The sequence below is a fragment of the Coloeus monedula genome (assembly GCF_965178545.1).
Source record: "Coloeus monedula genome assembly, chromosome: 7".
Taxonomy (NCBI): Eukaryota; Metazoa; Chordata; class Aves; order Passeriformes; family Corvidae; genus Coloeus; species Coloeus monedula.
The window spans coordinates 26,044,583-26,062,061 of NC_138787.1; the positions used below are offsets into that span (position 1 = coordinate 26,044,583).

Below are 17,479 nucleotides of genomic sequence, written 5' to 3' on the forward strand. Positions count from 1 at the left end.
AGGAGGGAGAGCTGGGGCCAGGGCCCTCTCTGCCCGTGCCAGCTGCAGATGGCTGTGCTCCCATCACACTGCAGCCCATGAGGAGCATCTGTGGCTGCTGCAGGTATTTCCCATTCCTGGCGCATCGCTGTGGAGGGTGATAGCTGGGTAATGAGTTTCTTTAGTCTTGCTTGAATGCTCTCAGCTCTGCAGACACAACTTCTCAGTGTTTGATGCCAAAGAGCAGATGAGTAGGTGATTACACACTACCCTGCCCTGAACACAAATAATCAATCGTTAGTGGGACTTCTTCCAGGTAATACACACGTGTGGATAGTGATCATTTCTGTGCTCATCTCTCTACCAACGCCACTTCTGCAAAGGCAAGAAAAAAACCCTGGGAGCTTTCAAAAACCTCTTAAAATCTTTCTGGCATAACAAAGCCCAGGAATGTTGCACTAAAAGAACTCAGCTCTTGGGACTTGCAGCCCTGTCCCCTTTGTACCCATGGCACCCAGAGCAAAGTGATGAGAACAGCATCCCTCTTTTCTCTTCTCTCTCCAGTGACCTTCTTCCATCCCAGCTGCTTGCAGAATGAACAATAGGGAAGGAGCAACTACTCTTGCCAGAATACAGCAGGTCACTATCAGGGAAGTGGGCTCGGCATTTTCTTGTTGTTCCTGGCTTGGTGCACCAGAAAGCGGAGTAGAGCAGCTGGGCAGATGTAAAGGACAATCTCATTCTAAAAGCTGAGTGCAGGTTAGAAAGACAATAAAATCTCCACTACTGGAACTCAGGAACAGGTATTTGACCCTTCCTGTGTGGACACACAACTAGCTGAGAGAACTGTGAGTTGTTACAGTGGAGATGTGTTGTTTCGGAGGAGGGCAAAGGACGATGCTGGGAGGCCACAGCCCTGTCTGACTGGACATAGTTCACCGAGCTAAGCTAATCCAGGTGTGGTAGGAGGGATCTTGCTTGGCACAAACAGGTTCTGTATCTGATGCAGCAAATCCCACGGGGAAAGAGCAGGAGAACCAATTTGACAAAGCGCAATAAAGACCAATAACAGAGAGGCAATAATTCATATTTCAATAGGGCATCTTTCATGCTGAGGGATACAAATGGTTCAGCCACTGTTTGAAATTCAGCCACCTCTGGAGTGAGCATAGCTGTGCATAGCATCTGACTTTGCCTCAGTGTTGATGTATTTGTTAGTATGTAAATTGCCAATCAGTGTATCATCTGACTCAGCAATAACCTTTTGAAGATAAGTCAGCCCTATGTAATGCTTAATATCTGTGCACTGAAATCTCAAAGCCGTAGCATTGTATTAATGCACATCTCTGTGTGTGTATTTCACTTCTACACACACAATAAACATGGTCTTCAACTTGTGCAAAAGACTGATAAAAAAAATGGCCTTTATAGCCCACTTGACTAATGTTGCAGCTATTCTTACATTTATTTCTACTTTCTCTCCTTTCTGTTTCGTACTCTGACTGTGAAAGGGAAAGCTGGATTCCCCAGCTGAAGTAGGAGAACACAGGATAGCTTTCCAGGAGGTGTATGCAGGCAAAGACTGAAATGCATGGATTTATGCAGCTTCATATACAGGAAGCCTTTTGCCAGGGTAGCCCTGAAAAAATCATAATTAAGGTTGTGCAGCTTCCCTGGGAACAGTGCAGCCGGTGCCACTGGTACCTCTGGCTCTATCTGATTGAGCTGCTCTTGACTGGAAAGTTGTCACACTAGACAAAGGGATTTGGGGATTGAGCTGCCTGTTCTTTTTTCCCACGATGTATTTTTGCTGCACTTCAGCTAAGTGAGCCTGTGGGTTTATGAGCTCTGGACCAGGCTCCTGTGGTGGCAGGGAGGATGGTTCTGAGAGTCAGCAAGAGTGTGCTCACCCACCTCCTAATCCCAGCCTTTCCCCAGGGGACTTCACCTACTTTCTCAGGATGCCTTGAAAATAGAAAGCAAATGAAAGGGTAATGTGACCACTCTTGCCATGACCAAATGGTGCGAGACCTGCTGCTTTTATCCTCTCCCTTATCCCATCACTTACTCAGGCTGCTCTGTGCTGCCTCTTGCTCTTCCATCTGACTCGCAGCCCCCTGAGTCCTGCAGGGTGACCCTGAGCTGCCAGCCCTGCAAACACCCCCACCAGAGCCCCATGAGTACTTCCCTAGATCCCACAGGAGAGGTGCTGCTGGTAGTTCTGTCTGTTGGGCTCCTGAGTGGTGTCCATCATCACGGCACAAGTGCATCCTGCAGTCAGCTGCTTTGCTGCTGCTGGCAGACACCTGCAGAAGAAACCCTTTATATTTATGGCTGGTTTTTAGCTCACTGACGGTAAAGGCAGTTCAGCTTCGCTCCGTAGCAGCATTGTTTCCAAAGGAAGCGCTTCTGCCTCCAGTGCACGTTTGTTCCAGCAAGCATTTTGACTTTCTGCCAAACATTTAAGTGACCTTATGGCAGGATTGGAAGGCAAGGCTCTGAAGCTCCACCACCCTGCGGATCCTGTGGGCCTCTACTCTCCCCTCTGCTGCCCCGTCTGCCGCCTCCTTCATGTACTTTTGTTCAACATCTCTGCTTGCAGGGTTGCCCGAGACAATAAAAAGAAATGCCTTCACCACTAAGACGATAAGGAACTTGGTCTCACATAAATTGGGATGTTCTCAGAACCATTTTAATTTCTGCTAATCAACAGATGAAGAATGAATTACTTCAGATGTCATGTCCTACTGCACGAGTCTTGTAACATTTGGAAAAGCCATAACAGAGTTACCCAGTAATTGAAGGGCTCTACATGAGTGAACTTTGTAATTGCATATTCTTCTCCTTGAGTCTGGGAGGCAGAAAGGAAAAGCGGATCAGGCCACGTCTTAATGAAACAGCTCAGTCCCGCACCACTAGTAAAGCCAAAAGTAAACAAACCATGCTCATTATTTTACATCACAGCTCCCCAGCCACTGCAGCAGCCCTGTGTGTGTTCTGTTGTCTCCCACCTCACTTCTGCTTTCAGCCCCCTGCCAGGCTGTCCTCAGCCTTCACCCCAGGTGCAGCCAAGGCCAGCAGCCCACATTCAAGTTCTGCCTCATGCCACAGGAGACACAAACAGCTTTGGAGACAGATGTGGCTTTGCAGGGTTTCCATCTCTGAGCTGCCAGTCTTGACCATCCCAAAAGGAGCAGAAAAAGCTCCTGCATAACCATTCCCATCCAGACCTGTTGGGACAGTCCCTCCTGTCATGTCCTCATCTCCACTCCCAGCTGGGAAACACTGCCTTTGAGTAGTGGAGATGCGCTCTGTGCTTCTGTTTGCACCTTATTACTGGCTTTCACTTACTGAACGTGCACGTGCCCCCCCCCAGTTCCCCACCATGCTTCCCTCAGTCCTGACTGGGGTCACTTGAGGGTATTATGGCAAATGACAACCCTCAAATCCTGGCTGCCATCATTTTCTGCTCCCCTCCACTGATGAGCTGCTGGTACTAGGGCAAAGCATCTCCTTAGCAGTTGCTGCACTTTTGGAAGGAGCATCTCACTGCTGTAAGGCTGCCAATAGCACCTGGCCATTTTCTCATTCGTGAAGAAAGCAGGAAGATCAGGCAAATATTACAGAGTAAAGATTTTCTCAGCTCTAACGTTGAAGGGTTTTTTCAGCTTTCTCTGAGAAAAAAAAAAAAAAAGGTAAAAAGACAAAAAGCCTCTTGCTCTGTTTGTTTCACTGTCTTTACAAGTGGGGTCTATCGTGTGGAGAGTCAAGCCAGCATCCATTTCTGTGGATTTTCCATGGCTGCTCCTCAGCTGCTGATGGCATAATGTTTCCTGAAATGGCCATTAGCTGAATATCTTTATGAACAGCTTCCCAGGGAAGTAGCTGCAAAGTTCAATTTGCTGAATTATGAGCACATCTCTGATAAGAATTGCATTGTATGGTACTCGCATTCTGAAAGCATTAACTTTATACTTTGAACTTAGAGATAATAAGGAATAATTGCTATCTTTTTTTTCCATGAAAAAAAGAAGTATATTTAGAAAAATTTTATTTAGCTGAGGCTTTCTCTAGTGAAAAAGCCATTTGTACCAAAAAAAACCCCAACCAAAAAACCCTCTTTAATTGGTTGAAAATGTATTACAAGAAGCTATAACTTAAGGGTACTTGATTTGTGCTGAAGAGTTGTTTGACTTCATGGTATCGCATCAGATTTATCCCAGCATCGCATCCTAGGGAGAAAAATTGAATTCATTCTTGTATCACACACAGAATAAATCTAAGTATTGTCTGAAATACTTTAAATTTAATTAAGAAGAGCCAGAGTGAAACAACAGTGAATTTCTTTTTCAGAAGTAACTAGAGTGCTCTAGCTCACGAAAGGGTTGTGGTCTATGGTAAATGTCCAGAAGCTTAAAGCCCTCAGTACTTTGGGTGAAAGCCCAGGAGCTACAGACTAGGACATTTCTTCTCTGGGATGCTGAAACAGCTCCACTCTGTATTCAGGACAAGTCTGGAGCTGAACTCGCTGCAACACCGGAGTGCTATGGGGTATTCAAGTATCCTGATTTCACATGTGCAGCACTGTGATTTCTGTGCACTGAAGGCTCTTCACTTAATCGGTGCTATTATCACACCTGATGAGGCACAGCAGGTGATATTTGAGACACTTGCCTTTTGATTCCTTGCAACTGAGCAACATTTAGTAAGAATTACTTAAATCAGCTAATCAAAAACATGTTCAATGACATTAGGATGAAGTGGGCTGTAGAACACACAAGTCAAGTAATTTTTCTTGTGAAAATCTTTCTGTAGAGAGAAAAGCAAATAAATACCTTATATTGCAACCTCTCTGCTCCTTGCGCTGTTGATAGTTAATTCCTGATTTCTTATTCCATATTTCAGGTAAGGTTTGACTTTGTTCTAGTGGAACAATTTTTCAGGATCAGTCTCAGCTTTTTCATCATGGATTCGCTGGTGGCAACAACAACATGGCAGGAGTGCTTGCAGGTCCCTGTGTTTGCTGAGGAACTGGTTTGCTCTGAGGACTGTCTGGTTCTGATTTGCTCTCATTTGCTCTGAGGAAAACTGCTGGGTCTGGATTCCTGTTCAGAGGAGTCTCCTCTGAGAAGGGCCTGTCTGTTGGCAAGACCCACACACAGAGATGGAGTTCAGCATCTTTCCTCTCAGTTACGGGGACCCTTAGGGACAGTCCTTCCCTCTCACTTGTGCTGCAGTGGTTGGCTCAGGTGAGAACCAATCCCCAGCATCCCTTGCTGTGCTGTCTCCCTTTGCTGGCCAAGCAGGACTTAAATCGAATGGCTCTTTGCCCTTCACCTTCCACTGGCCTGAAACCAGGTGTTAAAGGACTCCATAGCTCATTGCACATAAAATGCCCTGTGATTCTCTGTTTCTCACAAAAATGCATTTCTTCTGCCCTTTTGAAGGGAATTGGTGTTAAGCCATGAGACACCCAGCCCTTCCTGAACCAGCTGCCTTTGGCCTTTGCCGGTGGTGGCAAAGAAACACTCAGAGCTGTTGGACAGTACCAGGCTGTGGGCAAACACATGACTAAATTACTGTCATATAAATACTGAAACAGCCCCAGCCTAGATTAAGTCCTTTTTTTTTTGTTTTTTATAGTGAAATGAGATTGGGTCATGTCCAAATATTTTTTATTAAACTCAACAACTTTCCTGTTTTCTCTTCTGTTACCAAGTCAAATGCGCCCCAGCTCCCTGACAGTTCACATTAAGCTCAGCAGAGCTGTGTTCAGTCACCTTCCTCTGGAAATCAGTGAAGGAGCGAGGGCAGAGCCACCACTCCAGACTGCTCCCAGGATGAGTCACCACAGCGAAGGCTCCTGTCTGAGGGAGCCAGAGCCGCCTCTAATGCGCTGGGCTTTCTGCGCCCAGGACTTCTCAAGCCTCTTCCTCCTTCTTTCTTTTCTTCATGAGATTTTATTCCTCGTCTTCATTTCTCTCTCCCACCCTCCTGCCCTGCAGAACTCCTTTAAGGTTTTAGCAATTATGGGAGGAAAAGAAGCCATCCTGTTTCCTGCTCCCTGGCAGAGCTGAGACATGATCTGTGTGCAGAGGAAACCCATCGCTGCTCCTGCCTGGCTGAGTCTGTGGCACCGTTGCTTACCCTGTTGGGAAAGGTGGAGTGTGGAGGTTGCCCTCAGGCTTTTCCGACGTGGCACCCATCCCTGTTAATAAGCAATGGGGATCCCCTAGGGCCACATGGACAGTGCAGTGAGGGGTCTTGCTTTGGAACATCCCACTCAGAGGTGGCAAGAATAGGAGCAGGGCTGGTGCAGTGGTGCAGCTCAGGGCCCTCTTGGGACTTTGCTGTTCTCTGCTGACCAGGGCACAGCCTTGAGATGGGACCAGTCAGATGCCTCTCCCCCACATCCCTGCACTGTTGCTGGGCGTGGGGGTGCAGGGATTTGACCCGCTGTCTGCCTCCAGCACAGCTGAGACTCTTGAGTCATCTGCTTCAAGCAAAAAAAACATGTTTTGACTTAAAACATGGGCAAGCTTCATTCCTACTCTGATGAGCAGCCAGATGAGGTGATGGTCCCTCAGCTCTGCAGTGACAAAAGAGTCCCCAAGGGGAATGGTAATGCTCGGAAAATGGAAAGTCTCCCTTCCCACTTCTCCATCCCACTCCCAAATTCTGAGCTGACACCTCTGTCATTGTCTGTCTCAGCAGTGGTGACAGGCACAAAACACTGCAGACGGGAAAGAGCAGAGAAAACTTAAAATTTCCCTTGTCTGTGGTAAAGCCAGAGGCTGTGGGCATCAGCTGCTCAGCTGGGAAGTCATGTCTCTTGTGGCAGTGGTGGGATGAGTTTTCCAGCAGAAGGAGAATGCGAAGCAGGTCCCACCTTGCCCTCCTCGCAGCTGTGGCTGCAGCCTTTCATGTTTTCCTCGGAGAGGTGCAGAAAAAGCCTGAACGGGGTGGCAGCCCCGGTGCTCCTTGCAGGTGCTGCAGCAGCAGCAGCCTCCGTGGGCGGAAAGGCAATTTGTGTTGTTTTTGGAGCATCAGGAGCTCTGCAGACGTGATGGCTTTTCAGACAAGACTCACTGTGGAACAAACATTGTGTTTCAGCTCAGGACCTTGTGAGACACATCCCTCTCCCGACCAGCGCTCACACTCCCAGACATCACCAAAATACCCCTGGTGGTCCTGGAGGGGTGTGTAATGGTTTTGCTGGGTGCACTAAAGCTGAGATCCCTGCCTGCTCACACCCAGCTCGTAGGCAGAGATGCCTGAGGCTTGTTGCTGGATTTCTCATCGTCCTGTGAGAGATAAGTGCCCCATTCACTGGGCTGCCAGAACAGCTAATACCCATCAAAAATTGCAGAAAACCATGAAAAAGCAGAGCTGTGCCCCCACCACACCCATTTCAGAGCCCCGAGCCTGACATGCCCAACTGTGGCTGCTTCCTCGTAGTGCCAAGGGACAGAGGGACCTACAGAGGGACCCACACCTCTACCACACCTAAGCCCTGCAGAGATGTGATCTTGACCCAGGGAGCTGCCAGGGTCACACACCAAAGACTTCAGCCAGGCAGCCACAGGCTTAAAATCACAGCTGAGCAACAGAAACAGTTGTCCAGAGCTAGATTTTTCTCCAGTCCTTTATGGGGCTGCATTTCCTCTTGCTGTTGGGATGGGGGTACTCATAGCACCCCAGGGCACACAGATCTTGCCTGCTATGGGCCGTGCTGCCTCTGCATGCCACAGGGATACCAGGTCTTACAGGGGAGCTGTGAGATGAGCCAGTCCTGGTCACAGAGATGGCAGTCTGGGTGATTTCTTTTTATAATCACTTGCATAGATTTTCCTATAGGTTCTCCAGATATTAGGGAGTGCCTAGTTGGGGTATTCCCCCAGCTGGGTCAAGAAAAGTCTCTCAGCTGGTTGCTGCTAAGATGGAGATTGGGATCAGCACCCAGCTCTGCTGAAGTGCCTGGGGAAATGCCATCTCACCAGAGCCCCATACATAACCATGTCCTGTGCTATCCTGACACCACAGGAGACCTAAGTCCTGTCCTCTCTGGGTCCACACTCTCTGTCAATTTCCTCCAGTGCTGGAGAATTTCATGCAATGTAATACGTATATATACACACACATACACACTGATGTTCCATGCCCCTTGTTGCCTGTTGCTGGCTGGCACAGTGGCTGGCACATGCATGAGGAAGCATTTGAGATGCTGGTAATAACATGTGTTTAGTTCAAAAGGATTGAAGGGCAGCTCTTGTCAGTGTGTGAAGACAGAGTGGTCATTAGTACATATTTATTGAAGTTTACCAGCTCTGTAACAATGGGCTTCTCTTTGCCATTGGACTTAATTTGTCCGTAATTATGTTCCTAATATAGAAATCATTTGGCATTTATTTGCCATAATAAAACTTCCCATTGCATTTAAACTCAGTGTGAAGATTTAAGTATATTTAGGAGACACAGCTGAAGATATGAAATTAAATGACCCTGGCTTCCTTTTGCAAACAAGACAGATAAATGCTAGCAGTCAGATGTGTGCATGCAGATCTGTGAGCAGCAGCAGCTGCATGTACACACACACACAGAGATGGCAGCCCTTGTGATGGGACAACTCTTTCAGCATCCTCTCATTGACCTGCTCTGGCCCAGGGCACTGCTCCTGTGACTGATGCTCGTGCTACTTTGCATACCTGAGCAGGGAAAATGCACAGGTGAAGAAAAACTGCAGGTCTTAAGATCACCATCAGCTATCTTGGTTTTCTCTACGGCTTGCACTGGCATTCAAAATGTTTGCTTTAATGGTTGTGGTAGCAGGATGCTGGTAACATGGCTCTTTCCAGCTGAACTGGTGCTCAGGAGAAGCCCAGGCACCAGATGTAGGTCAGCACAGCTGGGCCAACCCAGAAGACCAACCACATCCAGTCCCAATGACACCCTCATCCCCAGCCCTGCTCTGTTTAAAGTAGACTGGGCGGGCAAATTTGCTGTACTTGATTTGCAGTTAAAAGAACAGGCCTGGGAAACACACCCCACGTCTGCGTGCTGGTGGGTGAGAAGCTGCAGCTGTGGTAGCAATGTGTGGATGGGCTCCCAGCACTGATAAATGACAGATAAAAGCCAGGTGAAACACTGCTACCAGCACTCAACAGGGGTTACGCTGCTCCTGACGTGGTTATTTTCTCCCTGGATATACCAGGCACCACAAGCACGTACCAGCAATATTTTTTTTTCCCATCCTTTCTCAGCACTCCTCCCAGTAGGCTTTAAATAGCAGGGGCCACATAATCATTAACCACTCGATGTATTGCAACGGGTACAGATTGGGAATCCAGACGGAGAGGACAGAGCTGGAGCAGAGCTGCATTACCGGTGCATCTCCAGCAGTATTGCCCTCCTCAGGGTAAAGCCAGTTCAACCTGGCCTTGCCCTTGCTGCTCCTCGAGACAAGCTCCCATCACAGCCAGAAACAGGGAAGAATATTATATATAATTTCTTAATATATTACTCTTTTCAGAAGTAGGGAAGAGTATTACATGCTTATGTTGAAATGGTAGTGGCTGAGTTAGAGCACCCTTCCCTTTTTGTTAACTCTGTTTTTTTCTAATTTAGTTTTGAATAATAGCAAAAAAATAAGAGGCAGGTGCCCTGAATCCAAAGCACACTTGAGTGTTTCAGAAGAACAAGACGGTACTGAGCAAGCTGAAGAGGAAGCTTGCAGTTGGGGAGCATTTCTTCACTAGTTGCTGACAAAGGAAAAATGCTGCTTAGGCTCATCCCAATGATGATAACTCTACAAAGGGAAGTTGCAAAAATAAGTGTTGTGAAGTAGGGAAATAGCTCCTTCAAAGGGTTTTTGGAGAGCAGTCCCCAAAGGGAATTGGTGGGAATGCTGCTGTTTGAGCACTGGAGAATATGTTGTGCAGAGCCATCTTCTACAAACCTGCAGAAATGGGCATGGGGATTTAATTTCCATCTCTTAATTGTTGTGATCTGTGTCTCACTTCAGGTTTGCTTTTGTGTTCCTGTAGCTTTTAGTGGCAGAGGACTCTGCAGTAAAACCTTCCTGTGTATCACAGCTGATGGTCTGTCCTGATCTCTCTGTACAGCCAGCAATGAGACTCCTTCTCCTTTGCTGTACGAAGGATTTATTCCTTTAATATGCCCCTGGTGTTTGTTTTTCTGCTGGTACAGGAGTGCATGTGCAAGTGTGTGCGTGTGGCAGTGTTTTACAAATGCCTGCTGTGGACAGAATTGGGCTTCACAGTATGCAAAAATAGCTGTGTGCCACATACAAGGATGTAATATTTCAGACGGCTGGAGAAAATGTGATAAATTGAGTTTTTGCTAGATTTGCTAAAATCAAGTTACTGGGGAATTCATCTCCACAGTTGAATCCTGAGGTTGTAGGAGCTGGCAGGACTGTCTGAGCATCTGGGTTAGGGAGGGAGACTGGGTCCCCATGGTGCTGTAGGACATCTATGAACATCTCCTGGCTCTGAAGAGAGAAGCTCAGATTCATTTATTACAGAGCCCCAGAAGCCAACATGAGTCCAGGCTGTAGCTACAGCGTTTTCCCTCTGCCTCTGCCTGGAGGTTGTTGCTCTGAGTTCCTGCTCCATTCTGCTCCATTCCTGATCCCTCATCATCAGTGCCTCCAGCTGCTCATTAGACAAAGCCCAGGTCCTGCACTCACCATTTTGAGCCCTCCAAGAGACCCTGGTGTGCAGTGAGGTGGAAAGGCAGGGATGCTGCAGAGCTAGGAGGTTTCTGCATAACCTCCTTGGTGCTGGGGCCACACTTGTGTGCTGAGGAGTGAAGCTGTTGAGAAAATAAGGCACCAGGGACTGAGATGAGAAGGGCAGAGCAGAGGCACAGAGCAGCGGTCCTTGTACCAGGCTGGCTCTTGGTGTGGCAGAGGTTTGGTGAGCAGGGAAGCAGAGGAGCTGTGCCAAGCTCTGATCCCTCCCCTTTTGCATCCTGTCTGGCAGTACCTGCTCTTCTGGGCTCCTTATCACACTGGTGATGCCCCACCCTAGTCTCAGCAAAGGGCACAAACATACACAGCCAAACCAGAGCCCCTCAAACTGGAGCTCACATGGGGAGTTTGAATGCCAAATGTCAGTGCTCATTCCCACATGCACCTTTCTCCCATCTAATCTTTCCCTGCTTCCCTTCTTCTGGTTTGTCATGTCACCCCTTTCCAGGTGGAAAAGGTTCACGGAGCCTACAACCCTCCTTTCTCCCCCTCTCCCTTTGTATCCCCTCCAATATGTAATGAAAACAAGTAACAAGTAGAGCCAAGGCTGGGTTTGTAACATAAACAGTTATTTACAGTTTTGCTAAAATTTCATGAAAGATGACATTTTTAGGTCACCTAGCTGAAACAAATGAAACAATTAACATGTTCGCATTAGGTTTCGTAAAAAGAAGTACCACTCTTGCCCAGTGTGGTCCTCAGTTCCTCAGGTCCTGAGACCTGATGTAGTGACCTAGAAGCTGAGACAGTTTCCCCCAGGGCTAGCAAGAGCAGGAACTGGTTCATAACCCAAGGCATGGATGTCTTTTACCATATCCAGCAGTGTCCAATGCCAGTGTCTGTTATCCTGGTGCTCTGTCATGGTAGTGGTGAAGCTGATCTGGGGCTATAAGAGCAAATATCTTCTCCCCAATGCTGAAAGTATGATCCAGCCTCCTCTGTCCCATATATATTCTTATTCTTCCTTTAAAAGCTTTTTAATCTTGGAGCACAGCTAAATATACTATTGGAGTCTATACTGTGGCTTTTAAACACTAAACAGTGAGGACTAAAATGTAATGGCTGTCTTCTAACCTAAATAGACAATGGCAAACAACTGTAAAGAGCTTCTGAGCTTGTGTGCAGAGAGGAATTTAGTCCCATGGTGAACAGGATGATAGCAGATGGATCAGAATAATATGGGGTTTTCCTGGATACCCTGTTAAAAGCTACACCAGAAATAAGGGAGCAAGCCAGGAGGTTCAGTGTTTCGGCCACCACTCATAACCATCTGTGTCACAAGCCAGGACACGATTTGTTCTCCATCTTTCTTGCTTGTAGGGTGCAGATAGCCAGCCCTGTAGCTATTCACCAGTATGGCTGTCTGGGGAAAGTGGACCGTGGGGAAAGTGGGAAGAAATTTGAGGACCTTTTTCCTGACTGGGCTTGAGGAAGCTGCCCTGGTCTGAGCAGGACATCAGTCTGCAGCAGGTGGTCTCACAACTATCCCCACCACCAACTTCACTTTCTAAAATTGGTAGCAGAGAGATAGAAACCTGAGCAGTGAACCAGTGGCGTGTCCACTGGTTGGGGTCAGTGTGGGTTCTCTGGAGTCTGGTAAGAGCTGTGCTCATCTAGCTTTTCCTTCAGTGGCGACAAGGCATGTAAGACCCCAGTGTCTGAGACCACTACATCCCTGCCAGTCTCAGCTCACATCTGCCGAGCATTATTAGAGGGAAAAGGGACGGAGGCAGCATTGATTGCCTGAGCCAAACCAGGTAAAAAGGAAGAAAGTTCACACAGGTGGGTGAGGGATCTTGTGCCATGCTGCGCCACGTGTGCCGTGCTGTGCCGTGCCTGCGGGAGGAGGGAAGCCTTACTGATGCTGTCTGTCTCTTTCAGGGGGAGCTGCTGAGCCCGTGTCGATGTGATGGATCTGTGAAGTGCACGCACCAGCCATGTCTGATCAAATGGATTAGCGAGAGAGGCTGCTGGAGCTGTGAGCTGTGTTACTACAAGTATCACGTCATTGCCATAAGCACAAAGAACCCTCTGCAGGTAAAGGTACTAGAGACATTTCAAAGTCTATTTATTCTTGTTTCAATTTTTGTTTCTGGGAGCAAGTGGATTTTACCTATGTGGTTTTCCCTCCCTGTGCACAGGGATCATGTCTCAGACACTTAGAAAGGGTTGCAGGGGGCTAGTCCAAAGAGGCCCCATGTTCTACTCAGTGGTTCTGGGGGCATCCCTTGGGAGTCTGCTCTTTCTGTCCTTGGAAATTTCTATATTCACTGCCTATATTGCCTCCTGTTGAAAATTCCACAACAGTGCTATAACACCTCACAGCCATTCAAATGTGTTCATCCACTGGAGACCACAGGTATGCCTCTGTCTCCAGGGGCAGGCAGGGACAGAGCCACTGTGGGATTTGCTGCAACAGAGCATGCAGTCTGTGACTGAGCAGTATGTTGAGACTCCATGTGTTTATAGTTGCACCATTAATCCTTATCTCCTCCTGCTGAGACTCCTGTGTTGGCATGAGGGATGGAGGAGGCAGATGGAAGCTTTTTAGAGCTCTCCTCTCTGATCTCGCCACCTTTCTTACTTTACTGCTCTTCCGTAATCATGGCATGGCACAAGAGGTGTTGACTCTGATACTCTGGTCTCTCCAAGCCTGATTCTTGGTGGACTTTTGCAGATGTGCACACAACAGGTAAAGCACATCTTGATGTAAGTGGCTGTGAAAGTCGTCCAAGGACACACCTTCTTTCTTATCTGAGTTCAAAAGCATTGTAGTTGAATAACTCCCAGTACAGACTGGTGATTTAAAATCAGGATTCATAATGTGGAAACCTGTGTGACTATTAAAAATGGGATAAATTATCCTTAATAGCTATTGATTTATTGCGGGGTCAATGCCTGAAGATGCATTAATTGCTGCATGCCTTTGCTGAGCACCATTAGTGCCTTGGCCATAAGAAAGCACATTACATCCAGGCACTACTGCTTAATCAGCATCATCTGGACTGGAGAGGCATTACAGTGGTTTAGAGCCCACGGTCATGTCAGTCTGTCCAGCACCTGGCCCTCTGCGGGTCACTCTCTACCAGGAGGCAGGGACAGTGCTGGTGATGGTATCCAGTTGTACAGGGGTGTGGGGGAGTGCAAACTCCTGCTCTCTCTTTCAAACCGTGGTCTCTGTGTGGTTTTTTCTAGGCCTGAGGTCACTAACCACATTGAGGGAAAAGGGACAACCCATTAGGACTCCAGACTTAAATGAAGTAGTGAAATTAGGGGGACATCATGGGGAAACTTTGCTGAGGGGAAGGGAAAACATGACTGCTCTCTGAGAGTCCCTACAGCTTCTGATTCAATTTTTCGTGAGCCATGGGCTGGAGAGATCAGTAGTTCCATCCCAAGCCTCAGACCCAGAATGTTTTAATTTCTTGGATCTAGTAACTCAGAGCAGATTGAAACACAGGAGGGGAGATGTGGACAAAGCAGCTTTTGTTTATTTCTGGAAAGCTGCTCCATGAGCGCCCTAATGCTTCCTGTGTCTCAGGTTGGGGATGCAATGCAAGGCAGCACTGAAGGTTTATGAGTACAAATTTGTGAGCACTTGTGTCTCCAGAGCTGCCTTTAATGAATGACTTCCAAATGCTCTGCACTTTCAGGTGGCTCAGGGCAATGGGTCAATGGCTTTCTTCCTGTTCCTCACTCAGCTAAAATTTGTTGGGAGCTGTTCATGGACAAGCTCCCAACTCACCCACACACATTTCAGAGCTTGTGCAAAGCTTCCCTCTCTCTGGGCTCCCTGTCAGAAAGTGGCCTGATCTGCTGGCCTTTGTCATGAACACAAAAACTGAGTGGCAGAAACAGCTGAGTTAGAGAGCTCAGCTCCAGGAGGAAGGGTCCTAGAGGACTGTGCAGATCCGGGGCTTGGAGCCTTCACGTTGCTGGCTTAGACTTCACAGCACTTCTCACAGAAGCACTGGGAGATTTGGAGGATGGGAAGAAGCAACTGGAGTGAAAAGCCACTTGGTCCGGAATAAATGCAGTGTGTAGAGTTACAGCTGCATGCCTGGGTGCCCTGTCTGGTGCCAGCACAAAGGCACTGCTTGGAAGCAGATGCTACACTGGCATTAATTTGCAAAATCCTGTGGGAAGTGGCTGATGCACTTGGCCAGGACTTCCCACCAGGACTAAGGGCTTGAGCTCCCCATAACCCGTCACTACAAATGCCTCATGCCTCAGTGTCTCTCACCATCTGGTGAGGTGCTGGGAAAAGGAGGCAGAGAGGACACAGGAGTTACGATGCCCCAACACTGTATCCCATAAAAAGTCACAGCATGTGCAGGTGGGAAGAGCATCATTTCTGCTTGGTCTTCACCCCACATGTGGAACTTGGGCCCAGCTTTATTCTTACAAGAAGTCTCTGCATTTCTCAAGCACAGTTTTTGGAGGGCAAATGCTGTAGGAAGTCAACATCATCTGTTTTTTCCAGACCAACCATAATACAGGCAAGGACCACACAAACCTCATGTCCCTGTCAAATGAAACCTGTTTGGGTGATTCTCTGAGCCTGGCTAGATTCTAACCAGCAACATGGCCTACCTCTCCCCTGTGTCCTCTCATCTGATAGGCTTCTGGGAAGCCAAATCCAGGCAGCTGGCAGACCCTGGGCTCCCTGAAGCATGTCCAGTTGGTCCGAGCAGAGCAGCACATCCAACACCCACATGGGACCTGCATGTTTCTCTGCCTGTTTTGACATCTGCTGCACATTTTTTTGGAGTGCTTAGAAGCACAGCATGGGCCAGATGTGTCTGGAGACTCATGGTGTGGGCAGAGAAGTTACAGCCGGGTTCATGCATAATTAACACAGGCTCCTTCCAGCCTCCTGGCTATTATGATGGTTCATACCAGAGAGAGACCTTTAGTCTGCTATTTTGGCAGAATTAATCTCTGTAAATTAACCCTCCCCACTCCCTGCTCCCTGGATTGCAGGCATTTAAGAGCAAAGGTCTTAAAGCAGCAACACTGCTAACCTGCTGAGACTGGGGGATTAAAGTTGTTGGACAACACAGAAGGTGTCCTGCCAAGCAGCAGCCAGGCAGCAAATGAGCAAAAATATTCCCTCAGCTGTGAGCAACAAGGAAATCCAGAGCTTTTGTCTTTCTGTTCATCCATCCATCCATCCATCCACCAATCCATTCTCCTGCTCTCCAACTTGCCAGTCACCAAGATGGGAGTCATGGGCTTGGAGACTTTAAATGCCTCCCTCCATGGTAATATTTGTGTAAAACCCATTTTAAAAAGACCCTGAAGGCACAGGGGTTTAGAAGCACGTGATAGTACTGCCTGCACTCTGGTGGTGATACATAGTGGAGTAGGTATCTGCCTTGATGGGACTCTGCAGTGTATGTAATTTCTACAGCTCCTTTGTAGTCACTGCTGAGCCACATCCACTCTCATGCTCTGATTTTAGCAAATAGAAAATCTGTTTGAAACAACCTTCCAAACAACTGTCTGCAGTCTTGAGGAGTTCAACTCTGTTTTTCAGTTGTTCTCTCTGACTCTTCCTGCACTGTGGGCTGTTTCAGCTCCAAAGATCCCCAGTTATCCAGTGCTGGGGTTGGGATCTGGTCTCTGTTCTCCTCTGGCTCTGTTTTGTTCATGGTGATGCTCTGTTAGGAGCTGATGAGTGCTCTTATATGGCCTCTTCATCAGGACAATCACATCAGCAAGAATGGCTGAGCTCACACGGTGTTCGAACTTCAGCTTGAGATCCTGAGCTATAAAGCTTCAGGCAAGTTTACTGATGTCTCCTGGCTGTCCCAGCCTGCTGGATTAGTTGTGTTGAGTATGAGCTTTGCTGGTCCCTGCTGAACTTCAGCTGCAGCCTGCAAGCAATGGGTGCAATCACTGCAAGAGGGACTTCAGGGCCTGTGTGTTATAACGGGAATTTTCCAGGATACCAGTGCTGTAGCCTGAGTCTCACCAGATGCTCTGGCACATGGAGGAGGGGGGTTTTCATCACTGCACGTTTCTGTTGCATGGCCCTAATGGGCCCTCCCTCCTCCTTGCTGCTTTTCTAGTATCTGAATAAGCCACAGCATCTGTAAATGTACAGCAGGGAAGCTATGCCACAGCAGTGGCTTAATTTTGCTTGGTGAATTTATTAAAAAAAAAAAAGCCATCGTCCAGAAGATAACTGAGGAGGATGGCCGGGGTCTAGGGACAGCAGCAAGGGGAAAGCCACACCTAAGCAGTGCTGGAAATGATCCTCTCCAACCTTCTAGGAAAAGTCTCCTCTTGCTTGTGACCCTGGGTCTGAGAATTAAATTGCTGACTAGCACACCTCAGGATGTTAATGATGCGTATTAAGGGGACGTGTCAGATACAGCAATAAAAATAAACTGAACTGCCTGAGGCAGGCATGGAGGAGCTCTCAGGGGAGTGTAGGAAGGCTTTTCCAGCAAACAGACTTCTTTGCAAGCTGCTGCAGTAAGACATAAACATCTTCCACAAGCAATATCTGCCTTGGATATGCTCATGCTGCTGCTTGGGAACCTTTATAGACTGCAGGTGCCAAAGAAAGAGAAATACAGATCAGGCCTTAAATACTATAGTAATGCCATTATTCATCTGTGTTACATTAGCAGGTTTTCACTCAAATGCCTCCAAGCAGAAACACTGAAGCAAACAGGGAAACAGGTTTGTTTCAAGTACGACTTGCAGGTTATGAAACAG

At 47.7% G+C, this 17,479-nt stretch overlaps 1 protein-coding gene across 1 annotated transcript in view; it reads left to right on the plus strand.

Annotated features, from left to right (window-relative positions):
• The window catches only part of MARCHF4 (membrane associated ring-CH-type finger 4), a gene marked incomplete at both ends in the record, with an annotated part of 95,885 nt that overhangs the window by 55,081 nt on the left and 23,325 nt on the right, over positions 1-17,479 (plus strand). The window contains one exon of the mRNA XM_082285515.1: positions 12,632-12,787. Within this exon, the coding sequence (XP_082141641.1) occupies positions 12,632-12,787 (156 nt within the window). The remainder of the gene's footprint in view (positions 1-12,631; positions 12,788-17,479) is intronic.